The sequence below is a fragment of the Numida meleagris genome, chromosome 2 (assembly GCF_002078875.1).
Source record: "Numida meleagris isolate 19003 breed g44 Domestic line chromosome 2, NumMel1.0, whole genome shotgun sequence".
Taxonomy (NCBI): Eukaryota; Metazoa; Chordata; class Aves; order Galliformes; family Numididae; genus Numida; species Numida meleagris.
The window spans coordinates 28,407,173-28,428,196 of NC_034410.1; the positions used below are offsets into that span (position 1 = coordinate 28,407,173).

The 21,024-nt window shown below is 38.6% G+C and overlaps 1 protein-coding gene across 2 annotated transcripts in view; it reads left to right on the top strand.

Moving 5' to 3' along the window:
• The window catches only part of BZW2 (basic leucine zipper and W2 domains 2), a 52,433-nt gene that overhangs the window by 20,990 nt on the left and 10,419 nt on the right, over positions 1-21,024 (top strand). For both annotated transcript variants that reach the window (XM_021389142.1, XM_021389140.1), the window contains exons 3-7: positions 5,990-6,166; positions 7,196-7,299; positions 10,040-10,105; positions 15,897-16,032; positions 19,179-19,288. In XM_021389142.1, coding sequence (XP_021244817.1) covers positions 5,990-6,166; positions 7,196-7,299; positions 10,040-10,105; positions 15,897-16,032; positions 19,179-19,288 — 593 coding nt within the window. The remainder of the gene's footprint in view (positions 1-5,989; positions 6,167-7,195; positions 7,300-10,039; positions 10,106-15,896; positions 16,033-19,178; positions 19,289-21,024) is intronic.

Here is a 21,024-nt window from a genome sequence, read left to right on the forward strand (position 1 = left end):
TCATCTTGTTGGACCCACTTGCTTTAACAGAAAGCTCTTTTTGAAAACAGTAACAAAAAAAACAAAAGCAAACAAAAAATACAAATATTTTTCTACTCTGTTAGTGTAGTTTGTTTGATTCTTATTGTTAAAACACTGAATTGCAATGGCATGAACATCATTTTTGTAGTTGTGATACTGATTTTCTACAAAAATGGCTAGCAGTCTGTATATAATATTCCTTCTTTAAAGAAGGCAGATAGTGCTGATGGTTCTGATCATGCAAGTATGCTATATAGCAAGAATCACAGAATTGTAAGGGTTGGAAGGGACCTCTGGAGGTGGAGTCCACCCCCTCGCAGCTAAAGCAAGTTCCCTAGAGTTGGTTACACAGGGAAGTGTCTGAGTGGGCTTTGGACACCTGCAGAGGAGGAGACTCCACTTCTCTGAACAACTTGTTCCAGTGCTCTGTCATCCTCAAAGTAAAGGAGGTTTTTCTCACATTCGCATGGGATTTCCTGTGTTTCAGTTTGCACCCATTGTCCTGTTGAAAAGAGAGTGGACCCACCCTCTTAATTTCCACCCTTTAGATACTTATTAGTATTGATAAGATGCCCTCTCATTCTTTTCTCTGGGCTGAGCAGTCCCAGATCTCTCAGCCTTTTCTCAGAAGGGAGATGCTCCAGCCCCTAAACATCTTTGTGGCCCTCCACTGGGCTCTCTCTAGAAGTTCCCTGTCTTCATCTGGGGAGCCCAGAACTGGATGCAGTCTTCCAGATGTGGCCTCACCAGGGCAGAGCAGAGGGGGAGAATTACCTCCCTTGACCTGCTAGCCACAGCCTTTTCAATGCACCCCAAAATACCATTTGCCTTCTTGGCCACAGGGCATGCTGCCAGCTCATGGCCAGCCTGTTGTCCACCAGGACGCTCAGGTCCTTCTAACATGCTTGTTCATATACTCGAAATTTATTTGCTATGGTTTAGGTGCCTCAGACAAATGAATGCCCAACACTTTGAAGAGAACAAAAATATTGATATACACAAAATACTGATAATAAAATGATTTATCCTTTTCAGAAAATAATGTCTGGTTTGTGAAATGAAGATTTCAGTGTTTTTCTGTTGCAGTAGCTGATTATTTTAGTATGCACAGATGGAGTTCTTATCTGTCGTGTAACAGACTTTTTCCATCTTGGCTTTCCTGTTTCTCATTAAAAGCTGTCACCTGATCTGAGTTTGTTGTGACAGATAATGTGAATAAGAGCATTTTCTCAGTGTGGATGAAAGAAAGAGTTTGTAGCCTTCCTCAGAAAGCTGCTAGTTCTACCATTAATCTGAAGAGCTGAGTGAACGTATTAAGATCTAAGAAAACCATGAAGCTTGGATGAGAATTAAGAAATAGCTTTTTAGCAATTCTGTTAAAGAGAAGTTCCAGGTTTCTCGTCTTTCCTCCCTTGCACACATTGCATCCTGTTATCTTGATTGACACAGTTCATACAAGTGAGTGGAATCTCTTAAGTTGAAAATATTCTTTCTAGTAAGCACATACAATGTTTACCCGTATAACTAATTTGAAAAAGAAACCTTTGGTGCTTGTAAGTAAATGTCACAGTGCTCTACTAATTAGTGAGATTAACTTTCTGTCAGCATGGTCCAGAAAAGCATTAACTAGCAACAGCAGGGATGTAGTTACAGCGATGGAATTAACAATCCCTGAAGAGTAACTTTGTCAGATGAACCAGGAAAGCAATCAGAGATATGTGTGCTGTTTGGATTGATTAAATGTAAATAAAAATTTTTTTTGCTTAACTGTATGGAAGGAGGAGACTTGGGAGCAATGGTTGGAAGACTGAGGTGGGTGTTTGTTTTCTGTTTTATTTTAAGAGATTACTTATGGAATTTGGAACATAGAAGTCATAAGATGCAGACACTTGGACTTAGAGTAGAAGATTCTCTTAGTTGTTTTTATCCTGACTTCCAATATATCAGAGACTCATTAAGTTTTACTCTGATGTGACTGAGTGCAGTGAGTATGGTTTTACTGTGGCATTTCAATCATCTGAGACTTTCTGGTGTATGCAACAGGCAGACCATTAAGAGGGTCTGGAATACACAAGTGCTGAAGTGAACTGGTTGAGCAATGGATAATGCTTCTTGCCAGTTGATTTGTCTCAGGACGCTGTTTTTCTCCTTCTGCAGCTCCCATGATCACTGCTGAGGAGGAAGTGAGCTGTGACACGGCAGTCAGACATCTAATAAGAAATACTTGTCAGTATGAAGTCCATTGCTCCTCAGCTAGCTGCAACTAGTCTACAAATGTGAACAATTTCTGAGCTTTCAGAAGGCAAAAAACGAAGACGACAATGTTTTTTTCCTTTAAATTTTGAAAGGGTGTTTAGAAACTAAAATATTTTTAGAAGAGGACTACCTGAAGTAGGAACTTTTAAACGGCACTCCTTCCGTTTCTATCAGTTGACCTAATAAAAGGTATAAAGCTTTTCTGAAGCGTATGTAGTGGCAGGCATTAAAATCACTTTCAAAGATTTGAAAGAAGAAAACTTACGTTGCAAAGAGAGGAACCTCTGAGGCAGATTGCAATTCCGTATCAGCTTTCTGTCAATCTGAACGAAGACGATAGTTCACTTAGTTCTAGGTGCAATCTGTATACCTGTCAATGGAGATTTTTGATGAGGGTCAGCAGTAGATGACATCTGGCCATGCTTTGTGCTTGAGGTGCAGGTACGTGGGAAGTGAATTGTGTTGACCACACTGTACTTGCATGCGTGTAAATTCATTTTGTCTTGTTTGTGTAGTCTGAACTAGAAAAGGAGGAAATAGGAGTAACAAAAATGCCAGTGGTTAGTGAGGAAAATGTACATATCCAGGCAGTTGACAAATACCTAAGGACAAAAAATGTCCTGAAATGTTAATGGGAACAACTGGTGTGTATTGTTTATAATAAGCTGACAGGCAGTACCTGGTAGCCATGTTTGTCCCCATGGTATAGATATCACAGAACTAATATCAGCTGAAAAACTCGTGCAAAAACATAAATGGCAGCATGAGAAGAAGCTGAGCTGAACTGTGCGTTTTAGTTTCCTTTGTGAAGGGAAATTAAGTAATGTCAGTATTAATATGTTTATATTATTGTGAAGTCAGAAAAGGGACCAAACAGGGCAGCTCATTTTTATTCCACAGAAGAATAGCTGTGGGCTTTCTCTTGAAGAGCTGGAACAAATTCTTAAGGAGGGAGGTACAAATATACTTTGTGACTTCCTTACAAGGAAGTAAGGATCCGGGACCTGATGAAAACGAAAAGCTGTGTGTAGCACTGCTGCCTTGAATATCGTATGCAGTGCATCTGCAAGCTACACCTGCCTTTGCTAGCCCTGATTGAAACTCTGCTTGTTCAGTAATTATGTACTTGACAGCTCAGCATACTGTCACCACTTCTTGATGATGTCTTCTTACTCATCCTGTTGTACTACATCAGCATATTCTTCTTCAGTATATTAGTTTGGTAGAAAAATGCTTCAGTTAAATTATAAACCATTTTTCATGCAGCAAGTTCACTGCCTCTTCCTGTGTAAATTTTTAGATTATGATAGACAAGAAAATAGTAGGGTACACCAAATGAGAGGAGTGTTTCTGGGGCAGGAGAGGATTCTTTTTAAGTAGCAAGGAGTATTAATCACGATGTTTGTTTTTACTGAGGACTGTGTACCCATGGTTCAAAACACATAACACCTTTCAGTTTAAACATAAGCATCTTAAATATTTTGACAAAATACAGTTAAATAGCATTTTTTTACTTATCTCAGATGACAATTTAGTCTTAAATCTTATTAATGAGTCATGAAGCTTTTTTAACTACATAAATACTGCATGTTTATGTGGTTGCCCATAAAAGAATAATTATTTTCAGATCCTTATTTTCAGGTGGAGCTGTGTTTCTAGTGTGCAGATCAAACTGCCTGAAGTACGCATGCTGAAGTTCTTACACTTAAGTAAAAAGGTTGTTTATTTGTGGGTTGTTGAGTTGCTTTAGTATTTCACATTGGAAGAGAGCTGCAAGAGAGTATTTGGTAACTGGCCTGATAGCTCGGATTGGATTCCAGGAGTGTTTTCCTATAGACATTTACCCAGAGCAAAGGCGTGTCCTTCAGTTTCCTTTCCTGACCTTCTGTGGCTTATCCTCAATGGGCAGAACCACCACCACAGTTATGTGACTGTGGCAGACTCTAGGTCTTCATCACAGCTGGAAGACAAGGCAACACAGCTGAGTGCCCTGAAGATCTCAAAGTCTGGGGAGAAGTAAAAGTCACTTGCAGTCCAGTGGAGAGGCTAACAGTGTGGTAATGATGAGAGCGTGATAGGAGAGGCTAGGATCATACTGCAGTAGTGTTCATTGTTTCATGACAAGCTGGGGTTGAGAACAGGCAACCACCATGAGCATAAGTGTGCGTATCCATGAAGTTGAGAGAGCTTCAGCTATTCTTTCTGACTGATGGGGCAGCAAGTCACTTGGAGATGAGAAATAGAGCCAACAATCCACTGAAAGCTAGGCATCACGGGGAATTTGTCGAAAAGTAGATGATAGCTCCAGATACGATTGTCATGGAGGAAGGGATGCAATGAAAGAGGAGAATGTCCAAGTGATGCCTGGAGATTGTAGAATGAGAGCGCCACAAGTGCAGGAAAAACAATTGTAAATGTTTCAGCTTGGTAAGTATTAAAGTTGATAAAAATAGGCATTGTACTTAAGTTACTTAATTGTCTGAAGGCTGTTGTGAAAGGAGATTAGAGGAGGAAACGCAATCAGAATCCAGAATCTTTCAGAGTTGCGTTGGCTTGTGTTTGGAGTAGCATTTCTTTCTCTGCACTCGAAGTCACAGGAAACCTGCAGCCAAAGGCTTTGCAGTGTCAGAAGCTCTTCTCCCCCAAAACCTGCTGCAGCTGGTGCATTTCAAATTTCATTAGAATGTGCTTAGACAGAAATTTTACCCAGTTGTCTTAGTAACTAAAATCTCTATATTTGTCTTCAGGAAACAGTCAGTGTAGGTTTTTAAAAGATTTTTTATCAACATTTATTAACAAGCGGTAACAAAATATATTCATTGTGGGGTTTTTTAAGTGTATGGAAGAATTTCCGGTTGTGATGGTAACGAATGCTTCAGGCGTGCCCTTGTGTAAAGTCAGAACCTGCTTTGCTGAGAAGCCTCAGGTGTATGTTATAATTATTAATGTTCTGCAAGGAATAGTATCAGGAGGTGTGTGTAACATCTACCTGGCTTTACCTGGAGGTTGTGGTTGCATCTGTTGGGTATGATGGCCTTGGCTTTAGAGATGTTGTCTGGGGTTTCAGAATGTACCTTTATTGAGTTCAACCAGGAACAGCTGTAGAAAGTGTAGTGTTAGCACTCCATTTGTGTTCTTAGTACTGCTCAGGTCTGTGAATAAAAGCTAAATTCTTGGTTACACCATATTGTAGAATACTAAATATTTACAGAAGAGCTACTTTCATGAATAGCTTGTTCTTTTTTTCCTGAAGGTTATCCCTTTGAAAACATTTTAGATATGCAACCGTAATTATTTAAAGGAAAATATGAAAAATAAAGTAGTGTACCTACAGTGATATTATTTACACAAAACTGACATATAATTTGTTCTGATACCAGATTTAACAATGTATAGTGGCACGCACATTCAGTAATATCTCTAGTAAGAGTACGAAATTGGAAAGCAATTTCAGTATTTTTGTCCTCTCTTGTATTTATTATTTATCCCTGTTTGTTTGCATGTGTCTTTGTATTTTGAGGGTATGAAGAAGAAAGGGAAGTGAGGGTAAACGCAGCAAGACTTCTAAAGGCAATAAAAGCCAACTGAACATTCTTTTGTGCATTACATTGACCAGAACAGGAAGAACGCATTTAGGTGCTGTGGTTGTTTGAATTACTGGCTAATAGAGGATTTTAAAACTGTCTACCTCTCCTTCTCCTTCCCGTTCCAGATGAAAAAGAGAAATTTGAACCCACAGTCTTCAGGGATACTATTGTCCAAGGTCTCAATGAAGCTGGGAGTGACCTGGAGGCCATAGCCAAGTTCCTGGATTCAGCAGGCTCACGGCTTGATTATCGCCGCTATGCTGACACTCTCTTTGATATTTTGGTAGCTGGCAGCATGCTTGGTAAGTTGCTGTGTACCTGATGCAGAATTTCGAGGCTCAGCGTTGCTTCTTTGTAGGTGCTGTCTACAAAGTGGAAATTATAAACTGTGTTAGAACTGTACTTCTCTAGATACTTTTTGGATATAGTGTCATAGGCTGTTGTGCCAAAATGCCTAAGGACTTGATTATGTCAGGGGGCATTCTGCAAATATAACAAAAAAATGGGTAGTGGTCTGAGAAGACTTCAGGCTGAGCTGAAAGAGCATATAAATGCAATAGCAAACAAAATGAGAGACGCTGACTATGGGAAACAGGAATGTATGAGTCTAAGGAGGTGTTGTACTGCTCTCTGGTTTATTAGGTGCTGCAAAGTTTCCTTCATAGACCTTGCAACACAGGCTAGCTAAAGGAGCTGAAGGATAATGAGTAGTGCTTTGTGGATGTTTATAGGGAATTTTCCGTGGGTATTTGTGGCAGCATGGGAAAATTCCCTAACTTGTGCCTTCCTCTGAATTTTGGATAACTTGGCTCTTTTTACTGGTCACGTTGGTTTGATTACTGCTTCCTGCTCTTTGTTTTGTTAAAAGGAAAGATATTTTTGAAAGTCTTAAGATAATGCAGGAAACAAAAGCCAATGGAATTCTAGAAAAAAACTTTGAACAAAATGAGTCAAGAGAAGGCACTGGCAGTGTTTGAATGTTAATATGGAGTTAGGAAAATGTTCTAAGTCCTTAATTTAGTAACAGCATTAATGCTTGTATCTTTGGAAATTATTTACATTATTATGTTGTTTAAAGTAGTAGTTAAAATAAATGCAAGAATTACTCTTCAATCTGCACTTGATCCTGCTCATTGCTTTCAAAAGTAGCTAAGATTCTGTAGCGTGACCTGAATTTCTGTCCTTTGAGGTCTGTGATGTCAGATGCAGCGTATCAGCCAGCTGTCCTTTCTGTCAGGTGCCATTACAGCTTCATAAAGCTTGTGTAGGTTTCTCCCTCACTCATTCCTTTTACCTCAATTATACTGATTTTTTTTTTAACTTTCTTTTAGCTCCTGGAGGCACACGCATAGATGACAATGACAAGACCAAGATGACCCGTCACTGTGTATTTTTTGCAGAAGAAGATCACGATGCCATCCGAAACTATGCTCAGGTCAGGATAACGAAGGGCTGGTTGATCACTGTTTTCCATTTATGAGTCAAAAGCTATTAGAGTGGAACATCGGCACACTTCCTAGACTGCACTTGGCTAGTTTCAGGATAATTGAAAGTTCAGTTAGCCAGTAGTCTGCCCTAACATAAATTTTTAGTAAATAAGAATAAGATGCCTTAGATTTTCTGATCACGTCTAGCAACTCTTTCTTTTGCAGAAAGCAGTCTTACTTTTTTCAGTCCACACTTGGGTTCAGTATATTTTCACACATCATCCTTACTATTTTCATTGGCCGTTTCTACATACAGCCTTAAAGATTTGCATAAACATATTTTTAGAAATGCATGAAGTATGAATGACAAAAATACGCATCTCAGGCCTCCAACCTATAGTTGTATAGCTAGTTAGGAATTGGGCAAATGTTGAAGAAAAGCTCTCTGAGAGCTTTAATTTCTCCTATGTACATGCAGTACAATTTCTTTTCAAATTATGATATGGATTGTACAAATAGATGTATATGAAATTAACACAAACAATGAAGTCTAAAGCATTATTGAAGAGAAATTAATGTTGCATAACTCCTTGTTACAAGATAATAATTACAATTCTTACTGTATTTCCTCATGTAAGTTCTAAGCCACTGTACAACAATTCTGAATACAGGTAGGATTGCAAAAAAAAAAAAGATTTTTTACCATTGAAAATCTCGTATGACAAAAGTACGTTGTTTTTAAATAACAAGTTACTATTGGGATGTTGAAGATAAGAAAGCAAAAGCATAAACTATCACTGTAAAGATATTGAGGGCGTCAAGCAGCTGAGCAGCTGCATGGTTGTTCTAAAAGATGCTAGGATCAGAATCTGCATCAGTAGCAAACACTTGCTAAATAACACAAAGCTCCTTTAAAAATACATCCCTGATAGTCTAGAGAAGTGAAACATGCAAACTTCTGGAAAGGAAATGATTAGGTTCTTTATTTTACCTTTATAATCTCTTAAAAACAGGGTATTCTGCTCTAGGAAAAATCTGTTATTAATAAAAATATTCATTCTGTCTACTTCAGTTTTAATAATTTAACTTCTTGATAATAAAAATTGGTAGTACAAGGTCTCCAGGGGCAAATTTAACATTAAAATGTTGCCTGGTGGGAAACAGGAAGAAAGGTTTCAGGATCTGAAGCGCTAGAATTTTGAATGTATTTTCTGTGTTTCAAACCAAAGGTCACCTAATTAAGTCAGTATTTTGTCATTAATGCTGAAAGAATGCATCTCTTCATAGGCCTTGTCAGTTTTCATGCATAGTTGGAAATAGAGCTCTTACTGCATTACGAAAAAGGGAAGTTAGGCTAAAATGTCTTTGAGAACTTTTTTTAGATACTTTCTTAATCTGACTCCCTGTGAGCTAGTAGTGTGGCTTCTTGTGTTTCTAGTTGTGGAAACAAATAAAAGATTGAAAGTCTTTAAGAGAAGACAAAGGATAGTGTTGATGCATTAGCAGATTATTTGCTTGTAATGTGTACTTAGGTCATTTAGAAGGACTTATCAAAATACACATTTTATTCGAAAATATGAACAAAATCCTGGCTTACATTTTGGTCTTTTGCATCCTATTTTATTAGATTTCTCTGTGTCTTTACTTCTTACTATAGCTACAACTTGATATTTCATTTCAGTTTTCCTTGTTCAGAGCCAAAATAGTACTGTTTAGAATGTCTAAGTGGATTTTACATTCTATGAAAAATGACTTAAAACTTTAACTTCATTTCCCCCTTTACCTCTCCCATCTAGCTTGATGATAATGTCACATTTTTCCTCTTTCAAATCTTTTTGCATGCGACAGTGAGTCATGTTTTGTGCCCTTTGTACAGTAGTGAGAGCAGTTACTTGTTTATTTAATTTATCTCTCACTTCTTCCATCTGAATGCAGCTGCACCTGTGCTGCTTCTGCTTTCATAAACTGGTCACAAGATGAGGAACAAGTGGTGAAAACTGGAGGACAAGTGTTTCCAAGAACATAGTTGTAAAAGCTTTGTGAAAGCTTCTTCCTCTTTCCCTGGCAGTAGTGAATTTTATTGTGAGCATTTGTGTTAGTGGATTTAATAGAGATCCTGTCTACAGTGAAGATAACCAGCAGTGCTGTTTGACTGCCTCACTCTATTGATACACACGCAACAGCTTCCTCAGAGAGAGCTGCATTATCAGAAGAAGGGGACGGAGTGCAAATTTCCTATATTTGTTAACCTCCTCCTCCTCCCACTTTCTTCTACTTTTGATCTATGGATAAAGGTTTAAAGGAGAGTGGGAACGATATTATGAGAAGTAGGAAGAAAACTCTCAAGCTCTGGTGAATTCTCTGATTCAAACGTTTCTCTATAAATCAAGAATTGCAGAATTCATACTTTCCACTTTTGAACAAACAATAGAGAATGTTTCATGGTAAGTTTGCGATGTATGGTGTAGCAGATAATGGCAGAAAAGTCGTACTGCTGGCTGCTGATTTCCTAGAAACAATGCTTTTATTAATGTCTAAAGGAATATTAGTATACAAGAAGCCTACATTACTTTCTACTTTCCTGTTGTGGAGACATTAAAATGAAGAAAAGAAAAAAAAAAAAACAGTCTCATCATGGTTCGGCCATGGACATTTATCTTGGATTCAGTAGTGGCAGACTTGTTTCTTTTTGCCTTTTTTGGCTAAAATTTTTTGCATTTTTAAAATTATCCGATGTTTTTCCTTCAGGTCTTCAACAAGCTTATCAGGAGATACAAATATCTGGAGAAAGCATTTGAAGATGAAATCAAAAAGGTAACGTTTGTGACATTTTCCTTGAGAGTTAATTACTTTTTACTCTGTGTCTCATATAATTGTGTATGTATATGCTGCTCTGTTGTGTATTTTATTTAGCTCTGCTGGAAAAGAGAATGGAATCTACAGTTGGCAGGGGTGGCAGCTTTAGTCTGCAACTTTAGCTCCGTGGGAATGCTGCTGGTAGCGTTTGATCTAGAGTAGTTCTGCATTAATGCTTCCTTCAGTTGCTGTGACTAAACTATCCTTATTCTAGGCTTTTCTGTACAGGATTTAGATATAGTTCTTAATGAGAGAAGTATTACTATCTTGCTGATAGAACATGTTTTTTTTATTGTCTTTTTTCCCATAGAATAAATGCAAATGTGCTGTGCAAAATGGCACTTGATGTATGACTGTTAAGTTGCTCCTGTGTTACAGAATGAGTCATAACCACCAGTTTGAGTATTTGAGGCCACAGATATATGCACTGGCAGAGTTCTCAGGATTTGCCCGTTATGTGCCAGTGGATGTAGATACTGTTTTGTGGGTTTGAATTCTAAGGAAGCAGGAGAAACGCATGTAGAAATCTTTGAAAGAAGAAATAGTATTTAGAGTGTTTTAAGTTCTTAATAACAGTTGTAAATACTTCCTTAATCTATTTTTAATATGGCTTGAGTAAATGATGAATGCTGTGCTGTAAGTTAGCAAGGCCACTGGTATTGCCAGAACCTGTCTTGTGACTATAGTGCCGTGTTTGTTAAAAGTATATTTTCCTACATCAGTAGGATCACTGCAGGGGTCAAGTGAGGATAAGTCTGGAGCGCGATGCCTCACCACCACCTCCCGTGGCTGAATGAATTTGGCTGTTATTTATACATTCTTGCTCATACAGGAAATTATTTTTGCACTTGTGACCAGCATGCCTTTTAACTGATTCTGATTGCTCAATACATCATTCTAAAGACCTAAATTTACCTCTGTTCCCACACAAATCTAATGTTCTTGCTCTTAATTACTATAATCATTGACATGAGAAATGCTGACTCACAGCATTCAAGTTTCAGAGTGTTCTGCATATTAAACAAATGTCATGTCAATTCAAACCACCTCCTCACTCTTCTGTAACTGGCTTGATTTTTTTGAATCCTTTGAGTTGCTGAGAATTCACTTGTCACAGTAGTGACAAGATGAAACCATGCTCAATATATAATAATTTGGCTCTTCCACCGAGGAACAAATGCCTTTAATCTAAAGATAAACTGTATATTAATTTTAAAATGAAGCAGCAATTGGAGGTACGCTGTAGCTGGAGTTGTGACATCTCATGTAAAGCTGATGGAAGCATCCTGGCCCTGGCTGCATAGGGCTCAGAGAGGGCTTTTTCAGCTTGCAGGCTGCAAACTTCAGTGTTATGTACATACTTTGTATATGATTTTCAGCATCAGATTACATCTTGTACAGCAGACCACAAGAGTGGGTTTGCACGCTGGCCCTAATGTGGGTTGAATTTTTCTGTCTGTCCTTCAATTGCCATCCTTAGCTCTGTGCTCTCATGCAAATCTCAGTGTGGCTCCTGAGCACCTGGACTTTGGACATGGGTGCCAGATGCATTCTCTTCTTCAGTAAATGCTGTTTATCTGCCAGTGCTGAGGATGAAGTGGGGAAGAGTCCTTTAGTACCCCATGCTGCAGAATTTAAAAACTGGGAAAGTCACTGTGAGGCTTTGGGCTTGTGTATTGCCCCTTCGCCGTCATTGCCTTAAAACTCGTGATCATCATTTGTAGTTGCCTTATCATCTTCCTCCCTCTGTTTTTGTGAACCCATACCTAGTGTCCATCTTCTGATGATAGTACTGGATTTTTACCTGTTTAGTGCTTTAATCAACATATGCAGTAATGTCTGTGAGTAGCTGCCCATAAAGAGGGTTATGTGGTAGATGTATTAATGCTTCCGGATGGGGTTTCTACACCTTCAAAGGCTACTGCACCTTTTCAGCTGTTTGAAAAGCAAGAGTGACTACTAGATGTTGTTTCCATGATCACTGTCCCAGCAATGAATGTGTTGTTTTCTGGCAGATTCATAAGGCAGGTAGAGCATTTGTGGGAAAATGAGTTCTTCTCACAGAAAAAGTTGTGCTAAAAACAAGGCCATACCAGCAGTTTCAGTCTGAAGAAGCAGATGGTGTCGGTGGGACTTGTTTCAAGAGAGATTGTCTTAGATGGCAGTATTTACTGTATGTCTTTTAGTTCATAATTTTATCTTTAGGGCAGCATTATTTCCCAGTACCTTTTGTGCCTGCTTCTAGCTTTCAGCTGTTTTTTTTCCTGAATTCTCTTCCCTCACAATTGTGAATTATTCTTTCTTCTAATGACATAAGCAAACTGTACATCCAAATGTTTATATCACAATTACCCTGTGCAAGCAATTTGAGCAGAAGGAAGTGATTCCTTCTGAGCATTGCTCACCTGCTGGTTTTTAGTATGATCATCTTAAGTTCCTGTGTGTTCTGTCCAGTCTATGTTCCTGCATAGACCAGTGACAATGTTTTGTTATAATTTAAGTAAAATTGTCAGTTGCAATTTGTGTTCAGATCAGTACGTGAAGTCTGCAGTATTATTAGCTGTCTGTATAGGCCTTTTCAAGAAGAATTCTGTGTTGTTTTTGCTTTTATGAAGATTGTGGCGAAGTACAGATAAGTATGTTTTTGGTCTTAGCACTAGTAAATTTGTAGGTTGCTCTGAAAGTAATGCCTCTAAATTATTTCCATGAAAACCAGAACAGATACAAAGAGCACAGTAACACTACTTGATGGAGCAAATTCTCAGCTACAAAATGTTCTTTTCCAATATAGGCACCGCCATTAGCTGTAGCAATGAACAAGGGCCTGCATGCCATGCTCATACAGATCTGCACTAGTGAAGGTGACCTGTTGTTTTACACTGCTTTGTCACCCACTGCCTCACTGTGCTGACATCTGCTGGTTGGTCTCCAGAAATGTTCAGCAAGCATCAATGAATGTCAGTGGGTGCAATTATTTTCACATGGAGGAATTCAGTTCCACACCTTTGTTTCATGTGCACTTCCACATCAGATGCCATTTTGTCAGACTGCTCCTCTGCTGCCATCTGTCACATGGCAACAACATGTAATAGAATATTGGTAGGAAGGTTCAACCTCTACTGCCATACCACCAACATCTGCCTCTGATGTTGTGGATCAACATGATAAAATAGGAGGCATTACTCTTGCGGCAGCCCTCATATTATTGAGTCACATGAAGGTATCCAGAGTACTGGGAGAGATGAGGCTTGTTCCTTGTGTTCCTGTTTTCCTAATGAAAATAAACATAATCTGGGAATTAAGAAATATGAGGAACATGACATTTTGACATGAGATGTGGAGTAAATATAGATGCTTCTAGTCAACTAAAAGTCAGTCATCAGGTATATGTCCTATGATGTTAGGTGCCTTCCTATTGCTGACAGTTGTGGTCATTGGCTGCAACAAACTGTCAAACATAAAAGCAACAGACCACTTCAGATAATGAAAATATAAAATGATACCTTGTCCCCTATGTGCCTAGAATTCCTTAATTTTCACTATTAAGATTTTAATAATGCAAGAGAAGAGTAGAGAAACCATTTTTTTCTGTTATATGCGTACCTTTACTTGTGTATAACTTTGATACTTACAATTTGTGACTAACAGACTTCTTTGTAAAAGGGAAAAAATAGCACAGAACAGCATATTAGGTCTAGTCTTGTGCTTATTAGGCATTCTAAGCTCCCACTAAAATAGGCAGGAGTTCTTTTTAGCTATGCTAGAAATATCAAACTGTGGGCCAGAATTGCGCATTTCATGCTTAGAATCAGTCTGTAACAAAAGCAGTAATACCAGTACTTGTTTAACAGCAGGGAAGAATCAGCCTGGAACATTTTGTGGGTGGTTTGCTACTGTTCTGAAGTAACTTGAATGTTTTGTGACATTCCTGCACAGGTTTGTAATTGTGATGGTAAAAGAGCTCTTCATCAGTAACAAAAACCTGAAACAACAGCACTGAGCTAAACGTTCTGTTTTTTGAGATGATTTCTGAGGGGGTTAATTAAAGGTTTTGATTTGTCTCATAACTCAGTCTTCTCCTGAATTACTTGAGAGTATGGAATAATATCCTTGAACAGCAGAAAATGGCATGTATTAGTTTAGTAGAGCTGCTTTTCAAAAATAGTAAAACAAATTATGTTGGTAGCACCGACAGTGCTTAAAGCGGTGAGGGACATATAGAAGTCCTCGTTCCTGCTCAGAAGATACTGCCATTGGGTAAAGCTCAAGAACGTCGTAGTTTGAATTCATTCTAAGAGACTTGCAGAAAGCACGTTTCAAAGGGAAGAAGAGGAGGCTGTGAACTTCATAGATGTATGATTTCATATCTTCCAAAACATTTGAACAATTATAGATTTCTCATAACTAGAGTGGATAAATGTCTCTAAGCTTCCAGTTGTCTTTTGTGCTAAATTTGCACTGAAATTCAGTAGGATTTATTTCAGTTTTCCCATTCATAGTGCCTCTTGAGTTCTTTTACCTGCACGTTGTGCATAGCGGTTAATTTCTACATTTGAAAATACAGCATAACACTGGTTTTTCATCTGTATATTTAGAAATAACGATTCCATTTATCTGCACCCTTTCTTTTGGTTGAGTTACAGTTTATTGAAATAGAGTTACACCTTGGGATTTTCTTTTTGTACTTTTTTCTTTTGAGCTAAAACTGTATTGCGATCATTTGGCTGCATCCCACTTAAAAAGCCAAGTGATATATCTGTGACTGAATCATTCAGCCCTTGTGTAAGCTGTAATTTAAAATTGATGTTATGTAAGTACTACCGTTTGAATAAAAAGAGCTTTTTTTGTTTGCTGGTACAGAGTAGAGTTGTTCATGCAACTTCACGTGTCTTTGAAGAACTCACTTCATTAGTTATGTGGATTTTTAAAACATTGCACTCAAATCTTTACAGTTAATGATGGGCCTCTTGGATATCTTGGAGAAGAGCTGTCAGTGTCTATGGTAACATACAAGTACAGGAACATATCTGATATTCTATCTCTTGTATGTGTAGGTATTGCTAATGAGGTACATTTAATGTGGAAGCTGGGTGCAGTTTTCCCATCAAAATGAGCTGCTGTGCTTTGATTGCATCTGTTGCTTATCTGGAGAGAGGGGAAAAAAAAAAGGTGTGATGACAAATGGAATTAGCAGAGTCAAGTGCTGGTAGCTGGAGATAGAGATGAAAATTCTTAACCCCAGAAATGTGCTGTGTTCCCTTCTTTGAAGGGAGGACGTGGAACTTTTTCATCATGTTGTTATTTGCATGAGTAATAATTTTTGTTAGCCTCACATGCTTGCAGTTCCTTCTCTAACTTAGTCCAAAATCCAACTATGTGAATGGGCAGGCTCCTGTCAGTCTGTTGAAATCAGCAAGTCTGTTTCTGAATAGATGCTGTTAATTTCTGTGAGTGTTAAGCCTTTAGCGAGCATTTTCATTTCACTATGTATATAACATTTGTTTGCAGAAGACAGACCTTCTGTCATTGAGTGAAGCAGTATTCCACATGCTTGTATCCTTATGGAAATAATAATTAGTCAGTGGAATGGCACTGCGATGCTTCAGGACAGACTTTGGTGTGATTGCTTGAAATTACAGTGGGACTTGTTGAGAAACAAGAAATTGAACTGTCCATGAATACTCATCTCTACCTGTTACCGTTGCCAGTGGCTCAGATGTATCTGTTTTCTTTCTTGTCCAACCCACAGCTCCTGCTGTTCCTTAAAGCCTTCTCTGAAACAGAGCAGACGAAGTTGGCGATGCTTTCTGGGATCCTGTTAGCCAATGGGACTCTTCCTGCTACCATTTTAACAAGCCTCTTCACTGACAACATAGTCAAAGAAGGTAAGTTTCTAAATGACCTTTTTTTTCTCATAGGAGCTTTAATTGGAGATGTATTTCCTTGCGCCATATTTTGTATGTTGGAAGCCTGTTGTTGTTCAACTGGCAGTGGGATTTTAAAGCAGAAGCATGTACAGACAGCAAAGGCCAATGTACTTTCTGAGATCTAACAAGAAGGCAGTGAAAAGTAGGATAAAGACAACAAAAAGCAAAACCAATGCAAATACAAGTGTGAAATGTAACATCTGTTTCTAAGATATGCCTACTACTGTTTTTTTTACAAGTGTTGCTGGTGTCCTGTGAGTGTGAAGTGGGAGACAGAGAGCACGTATAGGCCAAATGGGTATTGCAGGAAGAAGAAAGATTCAAACCCTCAGTTTTGCCATCGTACCAGTAATGATTGCTTGATAGCTTCTCCCACAGACTCATCTTTACCACGTGATGAGTAACGACTCTTTCAGTCTTAGGGTACTAATGCATTTTTGCGACAAGTTCTTTTTTTGGTGTTGGGAGTAATGGGGGACTGGGTGAGTTGTTTGTTGTTCTGCAGGTTTTTTCTGGATGAGGGGACGGGTGGTGGTTGTTTTTTTTTTTTGCTTCAGAAAGTTTTTATTATTCATTTATAGTCTTCTACCTTGGAGTCTTTATTGGGCAAATATGTGAAAAATATCTCTCTCTGTCGGTTCCTGACTATTTGAAATAATTACAGATGTGCTGTCAATGTTGCACAGCTTTCATGAAGTCTTTTTTTTTTTGGAAGTTATGTATTAGTTAAATCTAACTTAAAAAATCTAACTGCACGTTCTTGCATGCAGTATGCATTTGTTTTCTAAACGCTGCAGAAAGAAAAGCCACAGCTGCTGTTTCGCTCTGTCATCGCCCACAGCTTTTGGGAGCAGAATTAAAGTAGAAGAAAAATTCAAACAAAAGTACTAATCACATCTTAGAGTAACGGGAGTGCCATGTTTTTAGATCAAATTCTGTTTATGGCTATGACAACACAAGATGTATCTGGAAACTCAAATTTTTAACGCTCAAGAAACCTGTTATATTCTACGTCTAACATTTTATGCAAAAAAATGCTTGAAAAACTGCACTCATATTGTGAAATTGTGTTTTGGGGAGCTTGAAACTTTTGTCACAATTTGTAGTCATCTTTGTCTATGTATGTGTGTGAGTGCATACATATACATAAGTGTGTACACTCACACTAGTGCAAATGTAAAGAACATGCTGGGGATAAACAATAAAATGAATGGATGAAGTTGCTTTCTATCAGTGGAATTGATGATGATCTAAAAAAAAAAAAGAGCCCTGGAAAAACAACAAGGTTATTTTAAAGGAAAAGACAGTGGCAGCGCATGATTAGTCTAGCAAATGACTTGAAAAAGGACTTAGGGCACAGGTACTTGGTGGCAAAGACATTTCCATTTGATTTTGATTGCTATCCCAGTCATCTGAGAATGAGTGCTTTTCTGTTGCTGGCATGCTCTTCTGCAGCTGGTTGGACTTTTCGCTGTTCCACGCTTCCTTTCACAAGGAGGTAGCATGTGACCTAACAAGCTGCAGTGTGGATCTTACAGACATCTAATAAAAGAAGTGTTTCAAGCCAAAGTCCAGCATGTGTGCTACCAGGCACTGCTTGCTGAGAGGTGCTGCTGTGGAGGCATTTCGTTTGCATTATCTGCCCTCTGAGATGAGTAGGTTATATTGTCACAGCTCTGCAAGTACTGTACAGAACATATAGGCTGTGGATAATGATTTCTAGCTACAAATGCCTATGATATCTTTATCAAGTTCCCCCACAGCTCTGGAATGCAAATGCACATTTCAAATAGGTTGAATGGCGTTTGGAGGTTAGAATTACAGGTGAACATTATTCTTAGGTCCCTTCATAGTCAAACAGGCTTTGTCAGTCTTGACTAGTTGCTCATAGCTTTTATGATCATGCTTCTTTCATTTGGAACCTTCTGCACAATATGTAAATGAGCCAAAGCAGTATTTTTAGGCCGCTCTTTAATGTCATCACACATCATAGTCTATGTAGTACTTCTCCAAGGATCGTGCCTCACAACTGAGTTCTTGAAATAAGGTTGGCAAAACTGCCATAACAGTCAAGATCTGTAATGAATGTTAACGAAGTTAGTGCTGCTTTGGGAATAATCTTCTCCATTTTTGTTTGGTGACTCATTTAGTCAATGTATCCTAGAAATAAAAAGAATGGATATTAATCAGTTAAGTGGGTAAGAGTGACTAAGCTGCTTTGCATCAGGAGGAGCTGTGCAACTCATAGGATTTCAGGACTTATTGGAGGCAAAACAAAAAATTATCAAGGCTGCTCTTAGCGCTGTCAATGTTGATGTGAATGTAGCATGGACTGGCATAACTGGCCTGCAGGGGACCACATCAGTAAGGTAGAGCTGTGTCTCCAGCTGCACAACACTGCAGCTCCCTTTCAGCTGGCTGCTTGCAGCTGAGAAGCTGGAGCAGAGCTGTGGAGGTGCTTGAGAAATACATGTTGAAAAGAGACTGGGGGTGTGGGTCTGGTGCTTAGCTTAGCTTCCTCTGGGAAAGCTACAGGTTGTGGAAATAAAGGGGTGGTGGTGTTTTTTTCTTTTAATTTATACAGAAAATATTAAGTTGTGCCTTGAGGAAGGGCTTTTTCTCCTTAAAATAGTATTTGTGCCTGGTCCTGCCACCTACTAAATGCCATGTGGGAGGATGGGGTACAACCGGCTACCTTGAAGTTGTGAAGTTATTTAACCCTATTTTGGACTTAAGCCCTTTAATATGTTTTTTTCCATTTCTTATTCCTGACTGTCCTGTGTAATTATGTACCTTCTTTTCCTAGCTGATTTAACACAGAGATTTTCCTTTTGCTTTAGACATTGTCTGTAAGATGCAGAGGCAGAGAAAGTAATTATAAGCAAAATCTTTGAACAGTTAAATGTAAATAGGTAAAACAGGCTTCTCATGCAGTGCAGCATACTCAGAAAATTAGTACTGAGTTTAAAAAAAAAAAGCACTTTAGTTCCACATGTTTGTTCCTGTTGTCATAAGTGTATTTTCATTCCATATTGGATTGCTGTAACAACTTCTCATTCGCGTTGAAAATTGCTGAAACATGTTTTGTGTACTTTCCCAAACAGGGATTGCAGCCTCTTTTGCTGTAAAACTTTTTAAAGCATGGATGGCAGAGAAAGATGCCAATTCTGTTACCTCTGCTTTAAGAAAAGCCAGCCTTGATAAGAGATTGCTAGTAAGTATAATGTATTTTCGTTAATCTTTTTCCCCTATTGAGGAAGAAAGGGAAATAAAATGCAGGGGATAGCTTTCCGTAAGCATGTTTACTCTCCCTTGGACTACCTTAGCATTTCTTAAATATTTTGAATCACAGCAATATTATTATGGCTGTGTGGCACTGATACGTGTTCAGGAGCATTAAATACCACGTATCTCCATTTTGTCTCTGTTTTTCCTGTAGTGAAATGCCTTCTGAAAGGAAGAATGTGTGGGGCTTGGGAATTGTTTCTTTCTAACCACTGCTAACAAAACACATACCACCAGCAAATGTGCATGAAGGTTTTTTCTTTTTTTGTAATTTTTTTTCACTATTGTAAATAAGGAACAAAGTGTAAGAAGCTTGTTTAACCAAAAATGATTCACATATAGTTTTCCAAGGTGACATTGTTTGAATAGTGCAGAGATAGCAGAGTGAGCTGCTCTTCCACAGCAGTAGCCCTCCTGGGTGGCATAAATGGTCCTGCAGTGATGACAGCAGAGCTAGTGGAAGCAGCGCAGGGAAAGCTTTCACCCTTTGACTCGAAACCTGCACTCTGGGTTTGTAGCAGTGGCCTGAGGTGTTCGGAGTGTGTGTGAATATGGAGCGATGCCATACGCCTTACCCTCCTAGTGTGTTTCTGAAGTTCAGTAGTTGTTGTAATCTTCAAAAAGATTGCTGTGATAATCCAATCAGATGTGCTGTATCCTGTGTAGCGCTGCCTAGAGAATTTCAGCAGTATTTCCTGTTTCTACGGCAATAATGTATGCTTAAGCAAGAATCTTTCAAAAGCAAAGCAGCCTCCCACACCCCTTCATCTCTTCAGTTTGTATCTGATTTTAAGAGTCCAAATGATAAATAAGTTGCAGCAAAGCTGGGAAATGGGCTAATTTCTCTATTTATTAGAGAGGGAAGAAAAGCCGATTGTGTCTTATTTCTGTTTTGAACTTTACTCAGTAAAACATTCAGCTATTGGCTCTCATTACGCTGCTGTATTGAAGAGATATCAAGTATTAGATGCTGTTGCCTAGCATGGATACCTCGAGGTTATCTTTTTAATCTGCTTTTTGGTAAACAAATAGGTGGAGGGGCTCTAGTCTTGTGGAGTTGGGGGAGAGCATAGTTCTGTTTGTTCCACAAGAGTTACATTGTAAGCTAATACATTTGAATCCTTGCCAGGATGGGTCATGTGCAGTAGCAGTTTTTAAGCAACATTTTAATTTTTCTAAGTAGCTGGACTTCAGCAAATCATAGATACAGTTTCTTTGAGTCATAAACGTGTAGGTGAGTTAGCGTTAACAGTGTACATAATGGATGTCATGATTTTTACGTGATGCGTTAATGGTAGTCATTGCTCAGCAGAGTAGCAGTATTTAGGCCAGCGTGCATGGCCCAGTTAAGTATTGCTAAGAGTGAACGTGTGTAAGCCCTGGGAGGACACAGCAAATGTGCTTAGCATATAATGGCTTTATCATTATTCATTTGTGCTTACCTTACAAGACTCAGAGTTGGGAAGATGTTCAACTGTTTTGAGCGCCATCTTAAGCTGATGACTCTTCATAAGTATGTGCCCTTAATGTAGAACAGGTATTGGGTTGTTGGGTTTTTTTGTGTAACAGACCATAATTTCTTCCCTCTGCTATAACGAAACAATAATGTGAATGGAGTGTTGATTTTTCTACTGTTAATAGAACAGTAACAGGTAATTCACAATG